A 26,450-nucleotide genomic window follows, 5' to 3' on the forward strand; every position below is an offset into this window, starting at 1 on the left:
AAGTGGAAAACAGGAGAAAGCAATTTGAATACTGTCATGATGAGTGGAACAACTGTTCAGCAGAGTAAGTGGTGGTTCTTTGACTTAAAAGGAGACTAAGCAAGCTGACATTTGCTGTTGATGCCAAATTAGTTTTATACATTCTGCAGTAATTGGTCCATGAAGCAGGCCACCTGTTGAATTTGTTTTCTTGAAGGATTAGAGAATAATTATTCATGACAGGATCTGAGATAAATATGTTGTTTAATTAGTGATTGTGTGTTTTGCTGGTGCATGTAGGTATGGTATTTTACTCCATCTCGGATGTTACTGATAAATTGCTCGCAACTTCTGGAAGTCTTGCCCCTACTCTCCAAGAAAACTTCTGGATCGGCAGCATCCAGCTGGAGCATACTGATCCTCTGTGGCAAGTCCTTGAAGACCTCAGTCCTTCAGCAATGGCAGCGTTTGACCTAGCTTGTACTCGGTGCCATCTTTGGAAGACATGCAAACAGCTTTTGGAAACAGCAGAAAGACGACTGTACAACAGCCTTGAAACTCGGGGTAGGCATTTGATTTTTGTCTTTATCAATATGGTCCTGGGAGCAGAAAATGCCCCTCTGTGCTGTGTTGTTTGTGCTAACACCTGAGTCTTAGTTAAATCTCACTTTGTACTTTCATGCTAGTTTCTCCTTTTTCCACTCCTAACTTTTATTTTGTCCCCCTTTGCACAATGACTTTTCCAGGCCACCGACCTGACTTTGTTTTACTGCACTCTGAAGGTGTAAAGGGTTTCCCAGCAGTTCTCCAGCAAATAAGTAAAATTCTCAACTATTGCAGCACATCGCAAGGGCAATCCAAGCCAGGTAGTATGCTTTGCTGATAAGATTTTCTTTGAATGTGCTTAAATCAAATTGTTGCCTTCTGTTGCAGTGGAAATTTGAAATTTCCATTTTTTAGCTTAGTGTTTAAAACAAAGAGAAAAGAAGGGAGACACCCCCCCACACCCCCCCCCCACACACCCCCCAAGCTCAATTCTGAATAAACTGAAACACTTTGAATTTGGTGAACTAATTGTATTATAATACAATTTTGGTTCTATGGGCCTTTTTCTCTGCAAAAATATTTTTGTCTTTCTTATAATTGCTGTTTCTTCCTCTTTGTAGAGCTCTCAGATGAGAAAATAGGGAGTAATTTTCGATGCGGTATTGTAGACCTTCTGCAAGCTTGCTACCCTGCCTTGACTGAAGAAAGTATTACTAATGAAATTGTTTTATCACAAAATCTGGATCAAATCCTAAAAGCACTGACACATGTTGAACATTCTGTGGGTGAGTTATTTTTGTGGTTGTAAAGACTGACAAATGGATCTAAACTTTTGTTTTGGCCTGTCCAGACAGCTATAAATCTAGTAGTAATGCTCTGACATATGCATAAGTACATGTTTTTAAATCATAAATGCAAAGTGTAAAATTTATATGTAATTCTTACATTCCGAGCATTTGTTTTTGGAGCTAAAATTGTGAGCTTGCCAGAGAAGAAAGGAAAATGTCAATGAGTACATTAGAGGTTATTGTTTGTCTTACTTTTCTTCAGTCCTAACAAGGAATTCTTGAAGTGTATTTTGACCTGACAGTTCATAGATAATTAGGTGTATCCTTACTGTTGCCTTTTTTTTTTTTTTTAGCAACAAGGAGATAAAGTTATAAAACTATTGTAATGTAATAATACTTTCCAATTTTCATAGGGTTATCTCAAAATCTTTCATCCTTTTCTGAAGAAGTCTTCCACAGTTGCCTTTTCTCAGAGCTCTCTTCATTAAATATCAGTGGGGTGTTTTCTTACAGGGTTTTTTTTCCTTCATTCACCAAATTTCTAAATGATCTGTAGGTGTATGTAAAATATTTGAAGGTACTTGTACATTTTAGGCCTGCCTTAATCATATAATCATAGAACAGTTTCGGTTGGAAGAGACCTTCAAGATCAGAGAGTCCAACCTTTGTCCTAGCTCTATCCACACCACTAACCATGTCCCTAAAATGTATTTCTAACTTGTCAGGGGCATGGTTACCAATTTAGATGAACCATTGATCTATTCTGCTGTGAAAATTTCTGGCTTTCAAAAAAGTTATAATGCCCAGACTGAGATCTGTGATTGCAGGGAGGAAATAAGGCTAAAGCATTTCTCTCTCTTCTGCTCTTCCCCTCCGCTGCTGCTGCCCCCTGCCCCCACCCCAGTCTTCCTTTTTGGCATTTAATATTTACTTGAATCTTGGGTGTATGTCTCTTAAATCAGACTCTAAAGGCAGCCTGCTTGGCACCTTGGTGGAGCAGGCCTCTCTCAAACCTGCGGAGCTGGAGAAGCACCTGGTGTGGAATCAGACACAGCTCCTGCTGAGAACTCTTGACCAACATGTCCAAACTGTGCCAGAGAGTAACACACAGACAAACTTTGTCAAGGCCTTCTTTAACTACATCACTACACTGGCTGCTGTTGTGTTACGAAGCCTGAATGCAGAGCTAGGTAAGGGGTTTCTGCTGGGAAGTCATGAGCCTGGGTGAAGATACCCAGACTGTCTGATTGTGCAAAAACGGTTCCTTGCTGAACGTGCTTACTACCTGTGCATAGTCAGATCTTTTGATTTCAACTGATTATTGCGTTGCTTTTTAAATTTTATTTCTTAACACCTGGGCCACCCACAGCTAACATAAAAATAGCTGATGGCTGTAGGAAGACAGGAACGGAAATGTTAACTACTGACCTGGATTCTGAACTTCATTTAGACTAAAGAACAACCTCTGACCTCCAGAAATTCTGATCGCTGCCTGGTAAGATGCGACTGATTTTTGCATCCAGTGGATCAGCATGCTGTGCACTTTCAGCTCTCTTAGAGGCAACCAGTGCACTGCTGCTCCACAGGGATAAGAACAGAGTGTATAGAAGGCTATGCAGAGGTAATCAGGGAGAATGTTTTCACAGAATCAGCAGATGATGGTGGTCCATGAAAAGAAAAGCACCATCAGCACATAAAGCTGTCAGAAGAACAGAACAGTTCACTGTGCTAGGAGAAAAAAACGCCTGTTTTTTAAAGTTGACACCAATTGAGCTGCACTAACATAAAATACCACAGTACTGCTTTCAGAGAATACCTTCCCAAGAGGATAACAAAAAGGGGCAAAGATCTGTTTTCAGACATGCTGATTCAGCTCAGGTCACTACCATGCCAACTGTAGCATCTGTATGGATGCTATTCAGTCCTCACTGACTAACTGCCAAAGCCAAAAAAATGCACAATATTTGATGGCTGAGTGAGTTTTGGAGAAATTTTATTGTGCTAGAAGATAAAAGGAAAAGGTAAACTTACAGGAATCTGTTCAGTTACTCAGCGTAACTCAGTAGTGGATACAAAGGCTTTTCAGTAATGCTGGCCAGGGTTTCACTCCTTTTGTGAAAGTAGTGTATATCTGTGAGTTCCCTCTGCCTTTGCTCACTGTGACTTGAATAGAGCCTGGACTCACCAATCTACATCCAGAGACTCCTCAGAAACCAATACTGCATATTTTGTGTCTCTTGCCACAAATACATGTTTTGGCGAGAGTTTGAAGTAGAGTTGCTAAACTGTTTGAGCTAATGTTGCTTAAAGGCCAAAGACTTTCCACTCTACCTGTTTTGGTAATGAGTCCAGTAAAATGTGAGCCAGGGGTGCCAAGTTTGAGAGGCAGATCATAATCGCAAGTGCCTTGCAATTTGCTCTTGGATTTTACCACACTAGCATGATCGTGGACCTCTGTGAATTTAGTCAAAGAGGTTTCAGACTCAGGCTCTTAAAATTTGTGTTCCTGAAGTAAGACTTGGTTGGTGTATTCAGCTAATGTGTTTGTATTATAACAAATATTCTGGGTTTTTTTTTTTTTTTTTTTGAAGATATATCTGCAGAAGTAAAAGTGGGGAACCCTTTCATACTGTTACAGCAGAGTCCATCTCAGCTGCTCTCCCAGCTAGTGTTTGAGAGACAGGTTCATCCTGACAGGTTGGTACTTTTCAGATTCTTCTAGATACTTCTCTAGATTATTTTGGTTTTGGTGACTTTGGACCTCAGCCAGGATTAAATTCTCGACTGGCTACTTAGCGCAGATGGTACAGCCTGCTGTGTCCCACCAGCCAGTCACTTAATGCTGCAAGGATTGATGTGCAGGGAGGAGCTTAGTCAGTGGCTTCTTCACCAACCTGAAGATTTGAGAGGGAAATGTGGATCCGTATTTTTAACAATTAGTGTCTGTTGTGAAGAGAGAGTGCATTTATATGGATTTTTTTTTTTTTTAATTGAATGTGTGACAGTTTGGAGCAGTGGATTTGCAGCTTAGCAATGTAATAAAATTAAATAGACAAGTAGGGCTTCTTAAGAATACAGCTCGGCATGGCTCTTGCCCTAGTCAGTAGGTAAACTAGATAATCTAAAGTCCTTCCATCACAAATGACTAAATTAGGCTGGCATGGTATGTGTTTGATTTGATGAAGTAGCTCTTAAAAAGATGAGCACTAGTGGTGAGCGGTTTTAGTATGTCTTATTTAAGTAAAAGTCAATGTTTGAGTAAGTTCCTTTTCTTTAAAGGAGTGGCAGCATAAGCTCCGGGTTATCAATACCATGCTGTATACATTTTTTTTTTTTTCCATGCTGAGTAAACATTGGATATGTACCTGTGAAGAATATTGAGGGGATTGTGTTCACAAAGTATTTGGAAGATTTATGAAAACGTGTGCAATTGTAAAGTACCTTTTATATGTGCTGGGTAAGATGGTTCTGTTTTCAATCCTGCAGGCTTTCTTCTCTCTTGGCTAAAGAAGAGTTGAACTTGAATGTGCAGCAAGTTATTGTTAATTGTTGCTGTGAACCACTGTCCCTGTGCAGTGCAAGGCAAAGCAGGCAGGCAAAGTCTCTTTTGATAAACATCAGCAACTTGGCACACGAGTGTGCCTACCGCTACCTGCCAGATGTTGAAATACCTATTCATAATTCTGCAGTGACCTCTGAGGATATCTCCACTCAGGCCCCATCCTCTGTGAATGACTTGAGCCAGCACACGCTCACTGCCTCCTCCCTGGACTTCCTAAAGTCTCAGTCGAAGCTAATGGCCACAGTGGCATGTCTAAGTGCATCTAATACACAGAAGATTCCTAAGTCAAGTTTATCGTGGATGGAATTTCGGGGCAAACGGGAGGTGCCCTTAGGTTTGGAACAGATTTCGAGGGAGTGTGAGGCATTGCTGACGGAGTTCCCAATATTGGAACAATTTCTTCTTGCTATGTTTGAGCCACTTCAGAATCAGCAAGAGGAAGGTAGCAGTTTGGCTACTGTGTTCTCTGGCAAGGCATACATATCTCTGGTTCTCCTAGGATTGCATTCCACTACAGCTGTTAAGGCATTAATGGGAGTCTTTGAACAAGCTCTTGCTGCAAAGGATTGGGACAGAGCTCTGAAGGTCTTAGATCTGTATAGTCAAGATGTGGAGGAGCTTGTCAGTGTGAAGGATGCTGTGCTGAGCTGTGCTACTGCTGAAGGTAAGAAGGATTAAGTCAGATTTTTTCCCTTCATCTTTTTTTTTTTTTTTTTTTTTTAATGAATGATACAGCCTGGATCAGGAGATGGAAACTAAAATAGTGGTCCTTAAGCAAATCCAAAGATAGAAACAGATCCCTTCCCTTCATTCATCCTAAATTTACTTTCTCTGATGGTGTAGTTTCTGATGTGCAAATCCTGACCAATTTTGTACAAGAGAACTGGAGTGCATCTGTGGTGTTACTTTTATGTAAAGAGCTGAATACATCAGGAGACATTAATCATAGTACTGTTAATGGAACATCTCTTATAGCAATGTCATTGTCATACATGGATGATGTATCCTGTGAAAGGAGGTGCCTTTTGGAGTCTAAAGATAGTAAGTATCCTATAGCTAAGTTTGGTTACTTCCTGAGGATCTGGTGCTTGGGATGAGTCTCACATAGATTTTTCAGCACTGTACTGTTTCTTTTGGTGATGCAATCCAGTGAGGATGAGGCTTTTTTTTGTTTGTTTATTTCCCAAGTTATAGAAACTGAGTTTCAAACTAGTGGTTTGTTTCCTCCACAGGTAACAATGGTTGGCAGTACTTGTTCCCAGTAAAAAATTCAACATTGAGAAGTAGGCTAGCCCTGCGCTGTCTGGACAAATGGCCCCTTGATGCTGGTTTGGAAATCCTAGCTTATTGCATTTCTGATCTGGGCATAACTGATGAACTAAAAGCCAGTCTGCAGAGCAGGAAGAAAGAACTTCAGGTTTATCAAAAGGTACAAAGTCATTCTTCAAGTAACCAGTGAGATGAAATAGGCAACAGGGAGCAAATATGCTTGCCCTTTGAAAAAGTTTTAGCCCTTGGTTCTTTTTTTGATCGTAATAGGTTTTCAAGTCTTTCGTCCAAAACAGTTCATGTGTTTCCAGTGCTGTAGTATCCAGTTAACACTCTGCTTCCATCCTTCATAATTTTCCCACTCTCCTATTAGCATTCAGGTCTGCAAACGTGATTAGACATAAACATTTGGGTGAGGCTGCTTTTTTTGCAAAATATTTGTTTTTCCATTCTATACAAATGCTAGAGCCTCTGGAAGCGTTCCATGGCAATTGATCATTTTATAAGCTTGAGAGGGGCACGGAAGACCAGTGGCCCAATAAGTGTGTTTGTATTGCAGTCAGTTCAGAGTCAGCTCTCTGGTGGTGGTTCTGCTGACTGACAGTTAGCTCAGTTGTATCTCTGTTAGTGCCAGCAATGTCTGCAGCACACGTGTACTTTTTCATCCATAATTATTGCCATCTAGTCTTTTTAAAACCTTCCCTTATAAATGTGCTTTGTAGACTCCTACCTCTCAGAACATCGCTTAGTCTTCTTTTGGAGTGCATTACATCATCCCAGAAAAGGGCTAGAGATAAATGTGGGTCTCCTTTGTGACTTTTTTCTTTGTATGAAGCAGCTCTTGATGTGATCAGCTCCGCTGTTTTCTTAAACTTGATGATTGTTGTGAGATAAAGCTCTTAAAGAGCTAACTAAGACTAACTTTTTCAGATTTTGAATGTACAAAATGAACCATTGTGGAATGACTGGCAGGATCTGAAAAAAGCCTGCACTGAGGACGCCCAGGCCGTCATGAATATCATTCTGAAAGCAAAGGTTAGGCATCATCATGCGAATTTTGTTGAATTAGAGTGCCTTAAATTTTGAATAGCTAAGTTTGTTGAAATAGCATTTTAAAACACCCATCAGTTGAGGTTACCTTGGAAGGAAGGATTCCCTTGCTCAATTCTGTGCTACAGAAACAAATACAGATCTGTGTTTAATGTCAAGATTTACATGTAGTTAATAATCCTTAAGTTTAAGTTTTAACTCTTACTGTGAGATACAACCTGTTCTTTTCTCTTAGAATTTTGAAAACTTCAATAGCATGGGTTTTGGCATAATACGTGCTTGATTATTATGTAAGTACTAATACTGTAGATCTGACTAGCTTTAGAAGTGTCTTTCTAAAAAGCCGACTTGCATACTGTGAGATGAGAAGGTATTCTCAGTGCAGGCTGTGACTCTGACAAAATTGACTACCATCTTCTTCACCTTGTCAATGTCATTACTTAACTTTTCATATGTGGGAGAGGAGTCTAAGCTACAGAATTTCTTGAAGTTGTTCAGACCTTTGAGAGAAATAGCTGTATCAGAGGTTAGAGTTTGTCCTTTTGTTATTGTTACTCTTTTAAATCTTTAGGATTATGAGTTGTGTGAGGAATGGGGGTGCTTGTATCCTGTCCCAAGAGAAGATTTGATCAACCTTCACCGTGAGCACCTTCTCCACTTACTGGAGATGGGAGACGTGGAAAAAGCATTGCAGGTAACAGGAAGACTCTTTCAGCCTTACATCCATAGGTCAAATAAGTTGAGAACTGTTTTCTTTGCCATCCTCATGTGTGTTTTCCTGGCTTTTTTTGGTTCCTCCCTTAAGAGATGCTATTTGCTCAGGTATGCCTTCAGGGTCCCTGGTTCTCCCCTGTTCTGCTTAAGTGAAAATCCAGCTTGATGATCTAGTTGTTGGACCTAATAGCATAAATATCACTTATGTCGAAATACAAGGCCCCTTTTATTTGAAAAATAATGAAGCATTTCTGTGCTGCTTAAGCAGAAGAACCAGAACTGAAACTAGTAACAGGAATTGGTCAGTTGCGCTTCAGTGCCCAAGTTAGTGAAGTGTGAATTCTTCTAGTTTTAATAATAACAGAGCTGTTGCTAATAACAGGGAGCGTAAAATAAAGTGCAGACCCTTTTAGACTATGTAGCTTTGGAAATATTCTGGGAGCAAAGTGAAGATTTCTGGTCACTACACCTTCTATCCCTTTGGTTGCTTAATTTTTTGCTTACTTTAATTTAAAAAAATACTTTTATTAATAAATGGAACAAATAGGCAATGAGTAGTCTATAAATGGATTGTCTACATCATCCTTGTGTATGTAAGACACTTGTGCAAGTTAATTTACTTGCTGGACCATTGTAGGTCGACAATCTGTCATGGCCTGCTCGTTATAAAGGCTACTCTCCAGGCATGTAGTAGGGATTCACTGTATTTTGTTTGGTTTTGTAGCTTTTACAAAGAATTGAAGATCCTGGTATTTGCCTTGCCATCAGTGAACAGTCCCTTGACCAGCATCCAAACTTGGCAGCCTCTCACTTCTTGGCTGATTACCTCACAGGTCACTTCTATGCGAATCTGACAACAGCGCGCCGTAATGAAATCCAGGCACTCTATATGGGATCAAAGGTGAGTAAAACTCCTGTGTTGTGGCATTGACGGCAATATATAATAATATATATATATATAGTAGTAATTTTATAATACATAATATATAAAGTCTGTAGATTTTAGCAGAGCGTTCTCACCGTATCAGGTCTAAGATCCTGAGTCTCAGGATCCAAAGGAAAGTTAGAAATGGCTTAAAACTTCTCTTCCCCTTCTTCATCTCTGCAGTTCTTATATTATGAGGTGGTTGCAGCTCCCATTATGAACAGAGTAGTCTTGTGTTTGAGCTGTAGGGAGTGGAGGAGTGCGCAGGCTAGAAGAGGGTGGGGGTGGAATAAAATAAAATTGCGGTGTTTATCAGGACACTTGCTATCTTTGTCCCAAGTGAAAATGAAAGCACCTTCAACTTACTCTCTGTGTTAGTAAAACCAGGTGTCCTGCTGTGGTGGGTTGATCCTGGCCAAAATACCAGGTGCCCACCAAAGCCACTCTATCACTCCCCCTCCTTAACTGGACAGGAAAGAGGAGATGAAAAAAAAAATAACAACAGGCTTGTGGGGTTGGGATAAGGACAGGGAGATCACTCAGCATTTATCGTCACGGGCAAAACAGACTCAACTGAAAGGAAATGTGATTTATTACCAATTAACTCAGAGAGGAGTAATGAGAAATAAAACCAAATCTTAAAACACCTTCCCCCCACCCCTCCCTCCTTTCCCGGGCGTAACTTTGATTCCAATTTTCCTCCCTCCTCCCCCCAGCGGCACAGGGGGAAAACAGGGAATGGGGGTTGGGGTCAGTTCATCACACTGTTGTTTTCTGCCGCTTCTTCCTCCTCAGGGAGAGGATTCCTCACACGTTTCCCCTGCTCCAATGTGGGGTCCCCCTCACAGGAGAAAGTCCTCCATGACTTCTCCAGCGTGAGTCTTCCCACGGGTTCAGTCCTTCATGAACTGCTCCAGCGTGGGTCTCCTCCATGGTGTGCAGTCCTTCAGGAACCGACTGCTCCAGTGTGAGCCCCCCTCACAGGGTCTCTGGCAGCAAACCTGCTACAGCGTGGGCTTTTCTCTCTCCACGGGCCACAGGTCCTGCCAGGAGCTTGCTCCGGTGCAGGCTTCCCATGGGGTCACAGCTTCCTTCAGGCATCCACCTACTCCGGCGTGGGGGCCCTCCACGGGGTGTAGGCAGTCATCTGCTCCACCGCCCATGGGCTGCAGGGGGACAGCCTGCCTCACCATGGTCTTTACCACAGGCCTCAGGGGAATCGCTACTCCGGCACCTGGAGCATCAACTCCCCCTCCTTCTTCACTGACCTTGGTGTCTGCAGGATGTTTCTCTCACATATTCTCACTCCTCACTTGCAGCAATTACTGCTGCACAACAACTTTTTTCACTCCCTTAAATACGTTATCACAGAGGCGAAAAACGCTGTCGCTGATTGACTCGGCCTTGGCCAGCGGCGGGTCCGTCTTAAAGCCGGCTGGCATTGGCTGCATCTGATATAGGGGAAACTTCTAGCAGCTTCGTACAGAAGCCACCCCTGTAACCCCCCCCGCTACCAAAACCTTGCCATGCAGACCCATTACACCTGCATATGCCCACCTGTATGGTGGTCTCTGACACTTACATAGCATGTTTTTCCCAAATGCCTTCCAAAGGTAGACAGTATCAGTCCTCTTTTTGGATGACCATTGCCTTTCCAGGAGTCATACAGGTTCTGTGCTCAGCCTGGGAATAGATACATTAACCAGTAGATTACCTTAGTCTAACGCATTATATGTAAACAAAATGCAGTGCTTTTGGTAGTGTCTGTTTTGTTGTAGGACTACAAATAGCAGCTTGCTCCAGTGTGTGTCCCAACAGTATTTTGCTGGCTTCCTGTTTCTTTACATGTCCCTTTTGAAGACATGATTTAATTTAAGTGTCTGTATTAACTGTCCATCTTGAGAGAATTGCTCTTATTTTCTCCTCTTTATTTTTCCTCAAATGATGGAAGGATAACAATTGGGCTAATATTCTTTTTATAAACGTATTTTGATAAGAGAATGTGCTCTACTCTGCTACAACTTTTTTGTTGTAATGAGGCAGTGTTTTATAGAATGGGAAAGTGGAAGCTAAGTAATTTCTGCAAATCCACTCAGTAATGCTGTGACAGAAGTAGGAATAGGTCTGAAGTCCCACCTCCATTTTTTGGCCTGTTATTCCATTCTCTGCATAAGCTACTGTGCTAGTTTCTTGTCTTTAATCTCACAGAAACACAGATTTGAAGTGTATAATTTTAACATACGCTTTTTTCCTTGTGTCTCAGGTGCTGCTGACTCTGCCTGAGCTCTCCCGTGTTAACTACTTCCACCTCTCCTCCAGGCCACTGCTCATGTTGGAACAGCTCCTCATGAATATGAAGGTGGACTGGGTAGCTGTTGCTGTGCAGACACTGCACCAGCTCTTAGCTGGACAGGAAATTGGTTTTACTGTAGAAGATGTTGACAATTTGCTTTCCAAGTATGCAGAAAAAGCTCTCAACTTCCCTTTTGCATTAAAAGAAAAGAGATCAGGTGACTGTCCATGAGAATGCTGTTTATCACTTGGGAAAGAAAGGCCAGTTTCCACCCAGAATCATTTCACTAATTGTGCCACAACATTTTTAGATATATGCATCTAGTCTCCCTCTAGCCCAGAACATGTTCTTAATGTCTTTGCCTTTCTTGTAAATAGATGTTCTGAAGGACCAACAGCTTCAAAAGTTTTTCAGACTTTCCTCTGTTGCTCCTTTTGGGGGTCTCTTTCTCTTACGTGATATTGTTCAATTTTATTCCATTCCTGTTTAACACAAAGTCAGTGACAACTTAAGCAGTTCTAAAACTTGCAGCCAACTGCATCTTCCCCCAGACAGAATGGGGATTTAATCTTCCATAATGTTTCCTCCTATCAGACTCCTGTTCCTTTTTGCATATAAAAGGATTTTAAACTTGGTCTATTGAACATTCTCAGCACAGTTCTCCTTTCTGGTTTGCCAGTCCCTTCTCGATCCATGTTGTCTTTGATTCTCCTGCATTTGGCACTCTCCTTTCGGGGTTTTAGAACTGGAACAGCAGGGGGTGCTGCAGATCAAGTCCAGTGCTTTTGTTTCACTGTATTAAAAGTGCATGGCGTGTGTACTTATCTATTTATACCTACATATATGGTGCCAACTTGCTTTATGCCAGTTTTCAAGTGTCGACTTCATTTCATGATTTAAAGATGCAGCTCTTGCTAACATAAAAGAATCAGACTTACCTGTCTTTTCCTGCCAAATGACCTATCATTTTGCAAGTACGTTTCTTCCACTATGATGTGAAGCATTTAATATTTGCTGTGAGCATCTTGTATCAACTAATTGTTTTCACATCTGATACTTATTCTCTGCTGTATTAGTCCTGTGCCTATCAGTAGTCCATTGCTTTGATAAGGATTCCTTTCTCTCTGTTACATCATTGAATTTTATATAGTTTTGCATGAACTGTTGTGGGCTCATTTTCATGAAAACATAGTAATTTGTAATTACATAGCTAGTCCCGTTGTGTGCTGACATTCTTAGGTACTCCTGTGAATGGATTCCTCTAATCTTTGTAAAAACAGCTGGATATATGGCCAGTTTTGTTCTCTCAATTTTTTTTTTCTTCCATTTGTCCTAGATTCTCTGATACGTATCCAAGAAAGTCTCAATCAGGTATTAGAATGTGAAGCATTGTCTAAATCGGGATCATCAGAACTATCCCCTGTCAGCTTTACCGGTAAGATTAAGACCTTGGTGCCATTTTCTTTCAATCTGTTCTTATTTAAATGTTTTATCCCCTATGTATGTGTGTCCAACTGCTTAACAGTAACTTGGGTTGCATTTAATGCAGGTTAGTTGGGTGCTTTGGGCCCAATTAAAAGAGACCTTAAAGGGGAACAAGAAGTGTATGGCTCTGTCTTCGTTTTTGGTAGGTATCTACAAAATGTCTGAAAAATCAGCACAAAACCTTTCCATTCCAGACCTGAACAAGCTTGAACAGACTGTAGGAAACAGGACTACATCTGCAGGGGAAAAAAAAGTATTAGCTCTTTGCCACAGCTAGGTTGCTAGTGGATTAATGGCACTGCAGTTTAATCTTTCTGTGTCCTGACTTCTGTACTCTCTCTGGATATATAGGCAGAGCTTCTCTGGAAGCCCATCATTGTGTTACTTCTCTCTGTCTTCCTATTCTTTGCTCAGTAACTTTTTCTTCTGGATCTTAACTTTGGTTTTAAAGTAGAAATCTCGTTCGTGTTGTCATATTTTTTTTTTCTTCATTCTTTTGGTCCTTGAATTATTTTTTTTTCTAGGATCCCTCTTGTGACCTGAGAGAAATGGCACACCTTGTATTGTCTGAGAGGTTCAACTTACAGTCCTCAAACACCAATAAATAGAAACAAAATAATTTAAGCTAAAACAACTGAAGAATGTTTGTGCCTTAAAAGCAACTACAAATACTTGTATAGGTTCCATTCAGCATCTAATGCAAGAGATACAGTCTTTAGAGGGTAATGTATTGTGAGAAATGCACAGCCTGTGCTCTCAGGGAATGACTCAAAACCTGCCTGGATACAGTCCTGTATGACCTGTTGTAGGTGAACCTGCTTTAGCAGGGGGGTTGGACTAGATGATCTCCAGAGGTCCCTTCCAACCCCTACCATTCTGTGATTCTGTGACTAGCAAAGGATGTCCTCAGATCTCCAAGGGTGGTGATTCTCAGCAAGTGATGGGCCTGAACTAGAGCTGCACAGTGATTCCCTGACCTACAGTTTAGGGTGTCTGAACAGTTTGCTGGTTCTGTATCCTGAACTGAAGCCTCTTCTTGCTCTGCCTACGTGAAGTGACAGCAGCGTCTTGGATTGGGCTGTGTAGCTCTTCAGGTTTTCTCATTATAGTCAGGTTAATATCTGTACGTTGTTACAAAACTTGAATACGTTGTCCTCTAATATTCCTTTGCATTCCAGTACCTACTTGAGTGAGCATGAGTTAGCTTTATTGGAATGGAGATTTTTTTCTCTTTCAGTTTAGTACTCATGTACACAGAAGGTGGCTTGCAGGGCTGCAATGACATGTTGAACACTTGAATTAGCCTGTAGTGTAATGGGCTTACATCATATAAACTAAAAGCCTATCTGATACTGTAACCTTGATTCAATGAGTGTTTCAAAGATCCCGAAGACTTGAACTCCTACCTCTTTGAACTGATTTCCCCACAGTAGGTTGTGAAGGGGACCAGAACAGGGAGGGATATGCTGTTGCTAGCCATACCACACCTCTCCTGAGATAACAAAGAAATGCCTCAGTCTTCAGGAATGTCTGGGTATCCTTAAGATTATATTTTACAGAATCACAGAATTTACAGAATGGTAGGAGTTGGAAGGGACCTCTGGAGATCATCTAGTCCAACTCCCCCGCCAAAGCAGGTTAGCCTAGAGCAGGTCACACAGGAACACATCCAGGCGGGTTTTGAATATCTCCAGGGAAGCAGACTCCACAGCCTCCCTGGGCAGCCTGTTCCAGTGCTCTGTCACCCTCAGAGTAAAGAAGTTTTTCCTCATGTACAGGTGGAACTTCCTGTGCTCCAGCTTGTGCCCATTGCCCCTCGTCCTCTCACTGGGCACCACTGAAAAGAGCCTGGCCCCATCCTCCTGACATCCGCCCTTTAGATATTTATAAGTGTTGATGAGATCCCCTCTCAGTCTTCTCTTCTCTTACACTATAGCGCTTCTTGGTATCCATATACTGGGGTATTTTTTTTCTTTCTCCTCTGAATCTTTGCTTATGATACAAGAACAGATGTTGACAAGGTGTCTTATACTTCTCTAATTGTTATGGTAAAGGTCTATTGATAAGTATGTACTCTTGCTTATCAATACTGAAATACTATAAGTTTACAATCTTAAAATTTTAGCCTAAAGCATATGTATTCCTTATACAATGTTATTCTGCCATGCCTAGTTGAAAGATAATAGTAGTCATCTTGTGAGCCAGAAAGGTCTTATAGCCGCCAGCAGGTTGAGTGAGGTGATTCTGCCCTTCTACACTGCCCTCATGAGACCCCACCTGGAATACTGCATCCAGCTCTGGAGCCCCCAACACAAGAAAGACATGGAGCTGCTGGAGCAAATCCAGGGGAGGGCTACCAAGATGGTCAGAGGGTTGGAACACCTTTCCTACAAGGACAAGCTGAGAGAGTTGGGCTTGTTCAGCCTGGAAAAGAGAAGACTGAGGAGAACTTATAGTGGCCTTCCAGTACCTGAAGGGGGCCTACAAGAAGGCTGGGGAGGGACTTTTTACAAGGGCCTGCAGTGACAGGACGAGGGGTAACGGTTGGAAGCTGGGAGAGGGCAGGTTTAGACTAGATACAAGGAAGAAGTTCCTCACCCTCATGGTGGTGAGACACTGGAACAGGTTGGCTAAGGAAGCTGAGGATGCTCCATCCCTGGCAGTGTGCAAGACCAGGCTGGATGGAGCCTTCAGCAACCTGGTCTAGTGGAAGGTGCCCCTGCCATGGCCGGGGTTTGGAATAAGATGATCTTTGAGGTCCCTTCCAGCACAAACCATTCTATGATTCTATGATTCAAGACTCCATGAAACAGCTTAAATCCTGTTCCATGTTTTTCTTGGCCTGGCTCTATTTAAGGTGTCACCATACCTGCAAGTCCGAGAGACAGAAGTCTGCAGCAGAATTTGTTTCCTCAAGAATTTGTGCCTCCTGAGAAGCCACCACGAAAGCAGCAATGGATACCTGATGACACTGAAACGATATGTATGGTTTGCAAAACTGAACGCTTTACTATGGTAAGGAGCAAAAACAAAGTACAGATGCTCCTAGAACTGTGACCTTAATATGACCTGCTCATGGTCTGTTTTCTAGAGACACTAGCTACTTTAGTAAGTTTGTCTGCATCAGTGTAGGCCTGACAAGATTGCCGATTGCCAGTCCTTTGATATTTAACTGTTAGTTTCTCTTTAGTGCGGTTGAGGAGACTGGCAGCAGTTACTTCACAGGACTCTGCAAGGAGTTGATAGAGCCAAAAGAGGAAATATGGTCATCAGAGAGGAGACAATTGAGATCTCAAAAATGTGTAATGATAGCAGTATTAATATTTCAAAAGCTGTCTAGTTGACTGTGCCGACAAGAAATAACATAAGCATCATATAATTTGGATTACCCATATAGAAAATGTTATCTTTGCTGTTGGTTACACTTTTCTAAAACCTGTTGTTCCGGTACTTGAGCAACTGCATTGGTGCAGGGAGAAGGTTAATTTTGAGTTTTGCAGGTGTGCTGGCAGTCTGTTATCTTCTACTACTTAGTACTGTTTTCTCTAAGTGTCTGTTGCTTTTGAATTTGGAAAACAATAAGATGGTGTCAGAAAGACACTCTGCAGCTTCTGACTTTTTCCAAGGGATGATCTAACTAGCGCTGTGATCAAAACTGAGACGATTTAAATAGTCGGAAGCCCAAGACTTCAGCAAACACGTTTTGAATACCTGCACCTGTTGTTTTTGTTTTCTTTGCCATGCCCTCTCCAGAAAGGAATTGTAACAGTGAGAATCAATCATTGCATAGTTCTGAAAAGCTTTATCATGCATGGTGTTTCCTCTCTTCAAATGGAGTAAGTTTACTTATAAGTGTAGTCAGATATAGGAAGTGACTTAGTAAAATTCTTCTGTTTCTCATTCATGACTTCTTTTGCTTAGTTTAACAGGCGCCATCACTGCAGGCGCTGTGGCAGGCTCGTGTGCAGCTCTTGCTCCACCAAGAAAATGGCAGTAGAAGCTTGCAGAGAAAATCTGTCTCGTGTATGTGATCAATGCTATAGCTACTATAACAGAGAACATCTGCCTGGCTTGGTACAAGACACAAGCATGTAAGTCCTTCCGTTCTAGTTCTCCTCAATTTCATGTACACAGCAGCAAAGTACATGAATGGAATGAGAGAGAAATAAGCATTTAGGTTTATCTGGGTGGTATAATAACATCAGCTTTTTGGCCTCCAGCTGTTGGGATTTTCAGATTTGATAGGTGTGGGGATGTTCCTTATGCCTCAGTTTACTTTTCATATTAGAAAGAACACTGGAGAGCCAGGCAACAACGTCTTTAATTCTTTAAGCATCAATTGACCATTAAACCTGAGAATTGAGTGCTTTGATGAAAAACATATTCATCACAGACTACTACAGTGTGACAAAAATTCTTGCAGTTTACTTGGCTCCTGGATTAATATCACATGTTGATCAGCTCAGCTGAATGTTATCAGTGTTTTAATGTTGTTCCATAATCCCTTGATTATGATTCCTTGAACCCTTGGGGATTTGAAAGCAAGTTCATGGTGAGATACGCTTTGAAACTGCCCTTAATAAACGGAACAGCTGTGATAACAGCTTTTCATTATGTGGTTGCTTTAAGCTGAGAATTGGACCAAAATCTGTTGTGTGTTATGTTAGGCCAGCTGGTGAAAAGTGCAGCTGAAAAGAGTGAGTACTCTCCATGACCCTGTCAAGCCTGCGGATACTATCAGTCACAGAGGGTAAGACTTACTCTTTTCAGCAGCACTTTCAGCTGCATTTCCTCTTTTCCTAGCAAGCCTGCAGACAGCAGTATCACCAGGCTTGCTAGGAAATAAAGGAATACTACACAGATCTGAAGAGGAACCTCTGAAAAAAACCAAGCAGTTACCTCTAGCTAAACCAGTTTGCATCAGAATGGTTGCTTACACTGCCAGATTCGATCAGCAGAGCCTAGCAGTGAGATTGAATGCTACCTGTCATGTTTTAATTGCTTAAGTCTCTGAGTTTTTTTTTTATACTCACCCTATTTGTATATCAAAACCAACTAAATCTTAAGAATAGAGACCTGGATGCCGAAAACTTCATTTTAGCTCTGACTTATTCTAATGCTGGGCAGTTCTTCTTGTTCTCAGCGTCTGCTTTTTTATGATGTGTGCAACTGTACTATTCCTACGGAAGGTTATAGGAACTAATTACTTAGTGTAGTTGAAATACAACAATGCAGAGGCAGTATCTTAGATTTCCAGACAGTAGGGAGTAGGTGCAGGGCAAAGGGTTGGAGAGGGCAGGGAGGGAGAGATGTTAGATTTTTACAAGACAGTGTTCTAAAAAGGCTAGCCATGTTGATCTCTTTTCAAACTATGTTTTCCCCCCTGTGCTGGAGTAGGCATGATATTTCTTTCTGTCATTTTATTACAGCAGAAAAGAAGATCAGGACCAAGTGGAAGGTAAGGAATGGAGTAATGTTAAACTTCAATATTATTTTTTTTTAAGTGCCTGATTAGCAGCAGAGGTAGAGGTAGGAAGCTGCCACATCTAGTTGCAGCTGAAGGGTGATCAAAACTTCAGTTAGAAAATATCACTGATGGTTTTTGCATGTGCAGGCTGAAACTGAGCACTCCAAACTTCTGTGAATGGAAACTGAGGTTTAGGAGAGATATCTGAGCCAGTATTGAATGTGCTGGATGGGGATTAAAGGAACAAACTGAAAAACAACAGCTGGAAAATGTACTTTGCATACTAAAAACAGTCAGTGAGAGGCTGTGGTATGAGTAGGAAATAATTAGCCCACTACAGAGTGATCTTCTTTTTACAAACCATGATAGTACAACTCTGAATACCACTTCAGTGTGCTGTGGTGTTTGGTACCCCACGCTGCCGGGGGATAGCAAAAGATGAAGCCCCTCTCATGGGTCAGGTTGTATCCTGAGTTCCTCCTTTGCTGATTGTGTGAACATGGACTAGTAATTTCTCTTTAATTTCCACATCTAGTATCACAGAATGGTAGGGGTTGGAAGGGACCTCTGAAGATCATCTAGTCCACCCCCCTGTCCTGTCCCACTCAGTGGGCTAGGGGAAGGTGATCTTTTAAAATACTCTGTGTGGCAATCCAGAATAATGACAATTATTCTGGAGGCTCGTTTAAATCTAAATTTAATTGCAATGCAAAAGAATTCTCCCAAACAAACCCCAACAACTTCAGCAAAAAGTTTGATAGTGTCCAAAAGTAAAATGAGAGAGAGGAAAAAAGAAAGAGATAGATCACCGCTCCAGGTCCCAGCATTGGTACAGCCAGCGGGGGTTCCTAGGAGCACTCTTCTGTGTGGTGGTGGTAGTGTTCTTTCTTCTTGAAATACCCTGCCCCGCCATCGTGTCACTTTTCTCCCCTGTTTATATTCACTGTATCAGTGCGACCCCCCACTACTTAGTCTCAAGTTTCCCCTTTCCCCAGATAATGTGTAGCACGATTTGAGTGGGTGGATGAGTGCTAATCTTAATTAACATATGCGAACGGCCATTCATCAGGTACAGTGGTCCTGAGAACAAAACAAGTTGGGCCAGAGCAGAACCGCCCCATATTCACAGGGCTCCCTCCTCCAGTCATATCCTTTGAACATGAAATAAGCAAATGTTGGCCTTATCAGTTGAGTACAGGGCCTATCGGATAACCCGATTCCACATCATCAACCCAGTTTTTGTTTTCTGGGTACTTTGCAAGTGTTTGAGACATCCTAAGGGGAAGGCTCAGGAGGGCCTTTGCCCCTCCCTCGCCTTATCTTCTTCCATCAGGCTGCTTTTGTTTCAGGGAGCTAGAAGTTGGCTTTTACACTCCCCCTGCTAAAGCAAGTTCAGCTAGAGCAGGTCCCACAGGATCGTGTGCAGGTGAGTTTTTAATATCTCCAGAGAAGGAGACTCCACCAAAACAAAATTCGGAGCTTCCAAACCCCCTTGCTTTCTAACACTCCTCACCGAGGTGGGAGGCTAGATGCGGCTGGGTAAGGACTCTGAGATGAAAACTCAATAACAGAGTGTTATTAACCAGGCATTCTTTATTGCAGCATTTGGACAGCACTGGGGATTGCTCCACCAGAGTGCTCCACCGGAGTGGTCTCACAAAGTAGCTTAAGTACAGTTTAACTTGTGCATATTCATTCAATTTCTCAGAACTAATTATAATATTCAATACTTTCCTAGGACTCATTACTATATGCTAATGGTTTTGGAACATGCGCAGTTAAATTATGGTAGGGGTCTCTTCTCCCTCTGGTGGTCGTCCATAGTCTTCCTCATGTTGTCCTTTCTTCAACCCCAACCTGTGCTCATGCTCAGTTGTCCTTTGAACACTTTTTTGTGTCCCCTGGTCTCGTGCTTTACTTGGATGTTATTCCAAGTTCCTGTTATTTACATATGTAGATATGTCTATCTCTTCCAGACATCAAAGATCACACAAACTGTCCTTCCTTGACACAAACACATGATTAAGTTCGCTATATCCTAACTGGTAAAAAAAAAAATATTCTCTAACAAACAATGGAAACTACAGACAGAGAGTATAAGATCAAATGGTTCTCAAAGACTAAACTACACAGTTTAAAACAACCAGGCTTAACATGGTGAATACAAGAAAGTCTTAGCGCTATCATCAGGGCAAGAGAAAGCATAAATATTTCATGTCAAAATAGCTGACCCAAGATAGCTGCTTTAATGCAAAAACCCAGCAAAAAGCATGCTTTTACCTAGGTTTAAATCTTAGCCCTATCATGACAACCTCACTGGGCAGCCTGTTCCAGTGCTCTGTCACCCTCAAAATACAGAAGTTCTTCCTCATGTTCAGATAGAACTTCATGTGTTCTCATTTGTGGCTGTTGCCCCTTGTCCTGTTGCTGAGCACCACTGAAAAGAGCCTGGCCCCATCCTCTTGACACCCGCCCTTTAGATACTTACAAGTGTTGATGAGGTTCCCTCTCAGTCTTCTCTTTTCCAGGCTAAACAGACCCAGATCTCTCAGCCTTTCCTCATAAGAAAGATTCTCCAGTCCCCTAATCATCTTCATAGCCCTCCACTGGACTCTCTCCAGTAGTTCTTTGTCTCTCTTGAACTGGGGGGCCCAGAACTGGACACAGCACTCCAGATGTGGTCTCACCAGGGCAGAGTAGAGAGGGAGGAGAACCTCCCTTGACCTGCTGGCCGCACTCTTCTCTATGCATGCCAGGACACCATTGGCCTTCTTGGCCACAAGGGCCCATTGCTGGCTCATGGTCAACTTGCTGCCCACCGGGACTCCCAGGTCCTTCTCCACAGAGCTGCTCTCCAGCTGATTGACCCCCAGCCTGTCCTGGTGCATGGGGTTATTCCTCCCCAGTGCAGGACCCAACACTTGCCCGTATTGAACCTCATTAGGTTCCTCTCTGCCCAGCTCTCTGGCCTGTGCAGGTCTCGCTGAATGGCAGCACAGCCTTCTGGCGTGCTCCTCATAACACTTCAGGAATAATAAAAAAATTTAGGTTTAGACTTTTTCTCTGCCATTTTTCCTCAGAAGGTATTTACTGCTTATTGCTTAGTCTGGTGTTTGAGATGATTCTGCAAAATTTTCCTACACTGACATGAAATTCCAGCAGACCAAAGCATAGTTATGTGAAGTGCTTATAGGAGTAATGTGAAACATGGTGCAAAATTTGTATTTGTGCTACAAAACAAATGAGAATGTTTTTCCTTACTTTTCCCTTTTAAAGTATGATGGGCTATTTGAGCTTTTTATTTTTGCTGTTGACAGGAGTTTGCTTTACTACTACCTTTGTTACGAGACTGAAACAGCTGAAATGTAGTTTCTGAGCTGCTGCTTCTGGTTAGACCTTTTTCTTTGCCTGCAGCGTTGCTACACACCACTGGGCCCGTATGAGTGAATAAGAACAATATGGAAATCCTCAGATTTAAGAGGGAAAGTGTTTTGTTCTGCTTTTCTAAATTACCTGATGAGACCATGAAGAAGGCTTATCGAATGTTTTCAAGCCTGGTTTATTGTAATTATTCTGGTTTCCAGTTCAATTTAGAAGTAGTGTAGGGGTGGTTTTTTATTCACCCTACAGTTTTAGAGTTACTAAACGCTCTAACAGTCCTGCAAAATCTAGAACAGTGAATTTTGAGACTTTTTTTTTAAGTTTGTCCAAGTTGAAGAAGTTGATAAGGGGAAAGAGTAGCAAATTAGTTTTCTTCTCCATTTCTTAGCATTGTGAGATTGGCCGTTGTTTTTCTGCTAGGAACCACAATCACAAACTAGAGCATGAGAGGTCTTGTGCATTCTTAGCTGCCCTCAGATGACAGACAATATTTGATTTGTAGGTATTCTGGGTTACCAATTTCAAAATGGAAATTTCCTTTATCTGGAGGAAAGAAAAAGACTTTTCACAGAAATTAAATTTCTTGAATCATTTGATCAAAATGCCACTTTTCTGCAGTACTATTTTATATGAAAACTTAATGTAAGGAGTAGGCTTATCTTCTTACAGTCTTTTGTCTTAAAGCTACTGGACTGTATGTTCAGATAACCTGAATTGTAAAAAGACGATACAGGCAGTTAAGTCAATTTACCCTTTCTTTTACAACTTGTTCTTCAGTTTCCCTTTTTAGCTGTAAAGCATGGTATTCTTATTTCCACTTCCCTCCTGCTCAGAAATATTTAATAACTTGCATGAGGGAAGGATAAAGAGCAGAGGTTACTGCGCTTGATGTCCGTTAGGGTAAGAGTTGGATAATCATTTGAAGACACGTTACTAGAGGCAGTTTTGTGGTGACAGGGTATTAGTAACAGTGAGAGTAAGCTTAGGTACAATTTGGCAGCCTGCTGAGGAATGGAAATGTTTCTGTAATCTGTGTGCTGGATGTGTGATGCTGGCAGGAAGTGGCACAATGAGAGGATTACAGATTACTGTTTTATGAGAGTGTAGGAATAATCTGCATTGTGTGTCCTTAGCCAGGTTTGTTGCTGCTTGTACAATGATTCTACCTGGTGTCTTTCTGGCTGCAGAAACTTCTAATAATGAATATTCCACAGTGGTGCGAATACCCAAGACAACTGAGCTTGAATGGATTTTTTCCCTGAATGAAGAGGAGAATGAAATTGTACGCAGTGAATTTTATTATGAACAGGTGAGGTCTGGAGAAAGACAGTCCAATATAAGCAGTTTCCTGGAGAACTACCTCAGTACCCATGCTTGTCTGTCTTTCCTCAATTTGTCAGGCTCCCAGCTCTTCCTTGTGTATTGCCATCCTTAGCCTGCACAGTGACAGCATAGTGTGTGGCCACCAACTGATAGAGCACTGCTGCAAGTTGTCCCAAGGGCTCACTAACCCTGAGGTGGATGCTGGTCTCCTTATGGACATCATGAAACAATTGCTCTTCAGTGCCAAAATGATGTTTGTAAAAGCTGGAAGGAGTCAGGATCTAGCTCTCTGTGACAGGTGATTTATCAGATGTTTGCTAGGATGTATTGAGGTATTGTCAAGACCATTATCCTTTTTTACTGGGGAACAGAGGGTGGGAGAGTTGTTTTGTGTTCACACTGTGGACATTTTAAAGAAGAAATGTTCATAATGTGAGAACAATGTAAGAGTTCAAATAGTAGAAATTCGAGTAATATGACTACATAATAATTACTGAGAAAATTCACAGAGCAGAGAGAAATAATTCACAAGGACTGGGGTAAATATTTTACTTCTGATGTTGTGTATTTGCTTTCAGTCTGTATTTCAGTACAGGATTTTAAACCTGTGCTTCTTGAGAATGAGCGTTTTATAATTTCCTCAAGTTTTGTCCTACAGAGCTTGAGGCAGCAAGTGTAATATATAAATTTCATGTGTACAATATATTTTGATTTGGTAATGTATAGGTGGTGTCTGGAATCAGCATCTGCCAGTGTTCCACTGAATATGGCAAAAAAACCACAATAAAAAATAGTCTGAATAGGATAGTGGGGGTAAAGAAACCTGGTATACTGGTGACTAGGAACCACTGTTCTGAGAGTTGTCTTTGACATGCAGTTAAGTGTATGGTAACGGCGAAAGTGTATGTATTTGTTTGTTTGTTTTCTCTTAGCTACATCAGCAAAGTGGATGTGTTGAATATCTTGGTTGCTGCTGCCTACCGTCCAATACCATCTTTGGATCAGATTCTTCTCCCTGCAGCAGTAACAAGATTAAGAAATAGTCTGCTGGAAGCAGAGTACTATCAACTAGCTATAGAGGTAATGACAGTGGAGGGATGTCAGGGTTAATAATGCTTCTGTAGCGGCTTGGTTTTCTCCCTCCTGAGTTCAGATGGATGTGATGTGTGAAATGGACAATATTTAAACAGTTACAAACTGGGATTAAGTTTTTAAACAAGGAAGAAATAGTTTTCTGAACACTGGAAAAAAATTCTGAGACGGCAAAGTCCTGCTGTGGTGCAGGCTGCTGAAGGGAAGGGGCCTTGCCTCCCAGTACAAATAAAGTTAGAATGCACTAACTGCAAGAAAGTCATTAAATGGAGGAATCTGGCATCCAGTAAAAGGGCTGAGACCTCCTTTGTGGCAGGACTTTATCTGAAGCTTGTATGCTTGATTTCATTTGTCCGTAATCCTACAGCAGACATTAGTAAGGCACCTTTCCCAAGCACGCACTTGGAAATCAGCAATGGTGGCAAATCTATCTATCAGAGCTCATCTGGTGTAGTTTATCATCTTCTATCTTCTTCCTGCTCCCAGGATTATTGTGTCTGTTTTATGGCATTGCAGTTTGTTGAGAACTGGATTTTGATACTACCACCAGAATTAGGATTTTTAAGGGGTAAAAACCAGCAGGAATAGAGGACCCTAAAAAGGGTTCACATGTTTGAAGGCAGCTGGTCTACTAAAGAAGACCAGGAATAAATTTGATCAGCAAAGTTATGCGCAATAAGAAGTATCCGGGCAGTTTGTGAAGCGTCTTGTGTTGCTTTTATTTGTAAACCACAAACCTGATGAGTTCTGCTCTGTAAAAATCATCCGCTTTAGAAAAGCAGATGTGAAAATGTCCTGAGTTTTAAAACTGCTGAACTGAAGTTTCCCAGATAAATGGCTGCTTAAACTTGTACCAAAAAAAATACTTCCAAGTTTGGAGATCATGGATGTTTTGGTAGTTGGCCTTTTGTGCCAGTAATATGGAAATAATCAGCACAGGTTTGTTTCATGTTTTGTTTTGTTTCTAATGAGGAGTGTGGAGTGAAAGTTCACAATCACAGCCTGTGTGATAAGTCAGTTTTCCTGTTTTCTGTGTGGAGACTGTGTTGCAATATCAACAAACAATTTTGAATTTAGGTTTCAACAAAATCTGGGTTGGATCCAGGTGGAGCATGGCATGCCTGGGGCATGGCTTGCCTTAAAGCTGGAAATTTGAGTTCAGCGAGAGAGAAGTTTAACCGATGTTTAAAGCCACCTATGGATCTAAACCAGCTGAACCATGGTTCCAGGCTGGTCCAGGATGTGATACAGTACTTGGAGTCCACAGTGAAGCCCATACTCATTGCGGTAAGAGTTTTCTCTTCTGTCTGCTCTGAAGGGCTATAGCAAAGCCAAGTAATGATGTTTTAATACACATCTCATGCATGTTACAGTATCAGGTGTTAGGGGTTTTTTCCTTCTTTTGTCGTGATTGCATATTGCAAACTGAATGTCATTGAGAAATTTGTTAGCTGTTTCATCACAGTGAATTGGTGGCTGAGTACCAGATAATAGGATTTTATAGTAATTTGGGGTGTACTTAGTGGAGAGGAAAGAAGCCGTACTGTTGTTACTACCATCTGAAGAAGCTAAACTCAATCCCAACAATATGTTATGATGCCACGGTGATGCCATTTTTCTGCTGAAACTCTGATAACTTTGTAGGCATTCAAAGGAGAATTTACAAATGCTGTCCCACTCTTCTTTCCTTGTCAAAAAGCAGTATTACATGGTTTGGGATTAGCTCTGGAAGTTCTGATTAGGTACCAAAAATTGACTTTTAGTGCTAAGTAGCAGCAGAATCATAATGATGAAGGACCTCTTAGTAGTGCATATTTTAGGAGAATTAAAGAAGCCTGTTTGAACTAGATTGTTGAAGTAGCTGTTGACAGTGGAATTGTGTTTAAAAAAATCTTCCTGTCTGTCCCTGGAAATAGCTGTGCTAGCTACAGCAACGTTCAACACCTCTGTTGATAGCAGGGTTGCAATCTAGTGTTTATAAAAAGCATTACTGGATTCTCACCCGTCTAAAGTGGTATCTGTTTTAAAAACAGCAGTAACAGAAATGCTTCAGGGCTGAGTGACAAGATCTAACTGAAAAGAAAGTTTTCCTCTTACTTACATCATTGATTCTCCATTTTAACGGCAGGATGATGATTATTTTGCCACATTGAGGGAACTTGAAGCAACACTGAGAACAAGGAGCCTGTCTCTGGAGATGATGTGTGAAGGGAAGATTCAACACAACAGCTACTATCAAGAGTGCTTGTTTTATTTACATAGTTATGGCACTAATCTGGCAATAATAAGCTTTTACATGAGGCATGACTGTATGAGAGAAGCACTGCTTCACTTGCTAAATAAGGTGAGTAATCTAATTTGGTATCACCTAAATTGAAATTTGAGAAGTAGCTAAGAGGACTTCAAGGCCAGTCTAAGGTGGTAACGAGCATCATGCAGCATTCCGGGGGTTTTTCTGCACAGGAGTTTTCTGAGGTCCTAAATGTTGTTACACAAACTATCCAGTGACTGACAGGAATTCAGTGACATGAAAAAATAACTTTGATCTTTACATCTTGTGTTTAATCTCTCTTCCC

The 26,450-nt window shown here is 41.4% G+C and overlaps 1 protein-coding gene across 2 annotated transcripts in view; it reads left to right on the forward strand.

The window, feature by feature from the left end:
- ZFYVE26 (zinc finger FYVE-type containing 26) overlaps nucleotides 1-26,450 on the forward strand; it is a 55,764-nt gene that overhangs the window by 20,967 nt on the left and 8,347 nt on the right. The window contains exons 16-35 of one of the 2 annotated variants that reach the window (XM_086463603.1): nucleotides 280-543; nucleotides 726-845; nucleotides 1,146-1,310; nucleotides 2,276-2,503; nucleotides 3,905-4,010; nucleotides 4,800-5,539; nucleotides 6,108-6,304; nucleotides 7,075-7,179; nucleotides 7,766-7,888; nucleotides 8,633-8,809; nucleotides 11,097-11,343; nucleotides 12,463-12,561; nucleotides 15,469-15,626; nucleotides 16,533-16,702; nucleotides 18,041-18,069; nucleotides 22,647-22,768; nucleotides 22,860-23,080; nucleotides 23,715-23,862; nucleotides 24,952-25,161; nucleotides 26,003-26,218. In XM_086463603.1, coding sequence (XP_086319729.1) covers nucleotides 280-543; nucleotides 726-845; nucleotides 1,146-1,310; nucleotides 2,276-2,503; nucleotides 3,905-4,010; nucleotides 4,800-5,539; nucleotides 6,108-6,304; nucleotides 7,075-7,179; nucleotides 7,766-7,888; nucleotides 8,633-8,809; nucleotides 11,097-11,343; nucleotides 12,463-12,561; nucleotides 15,469-15,626; nucleotides 16,533-16,702; nucleotides 18,041-18,069; nucleotides 22,647-22,768; nucleotides 22,860-23,080; nucleotides 23,715-23,862; nucleotides 24,952-25,161; nucleotides 26,003-26,218 — 3,845 coding nt within the window. The remainder of the gene's footprint in view (nucleotides 1-279; nucleotides 544-725; nucleotides 846-1,145; nucleotides 1,311-2,275; nucleotides 2,504-3,904; nucleotides 4,011-4,799; nucleotides 5,540-6,107; nucleotides 6,305-7,074; nucleotides 7,180-7,765; nucleotides 7,889-8,632; nucleotides 8,810-11,096; nucleotides 11,344-12,462; nucleotides 12,562-15,468; nucleotides 15,627-16,532; nucleotides 16,703-18,040; nucleotides 18,070-22,646; nucleotides 22,769-22,859; nucleotides 23,081-23,714; nucleotides 23,863-24,951; nucleotides 25,162-26,002; nucleotides 26,219-26,450) is intronic. The other variant, XM_086463602.1, reaches the window with a different exon arrangement.

This window comes from Leptosomus discolor, chromosome 3, assembly GCF_034619465.1.
Source record: "Leptosomus discolor isolate bLepDis1 chromosome 3, bLepDis1.hap2, whole genome shotgun sequence".
In the NCBI taxonomy this organism is placed as follows: domain Eukaryota; kingdom Metazoa; phylum Chordata; class Aves; order Leptosomiformes; family Leptosomidae; genus Leptosomus; species Leptosomus discolor.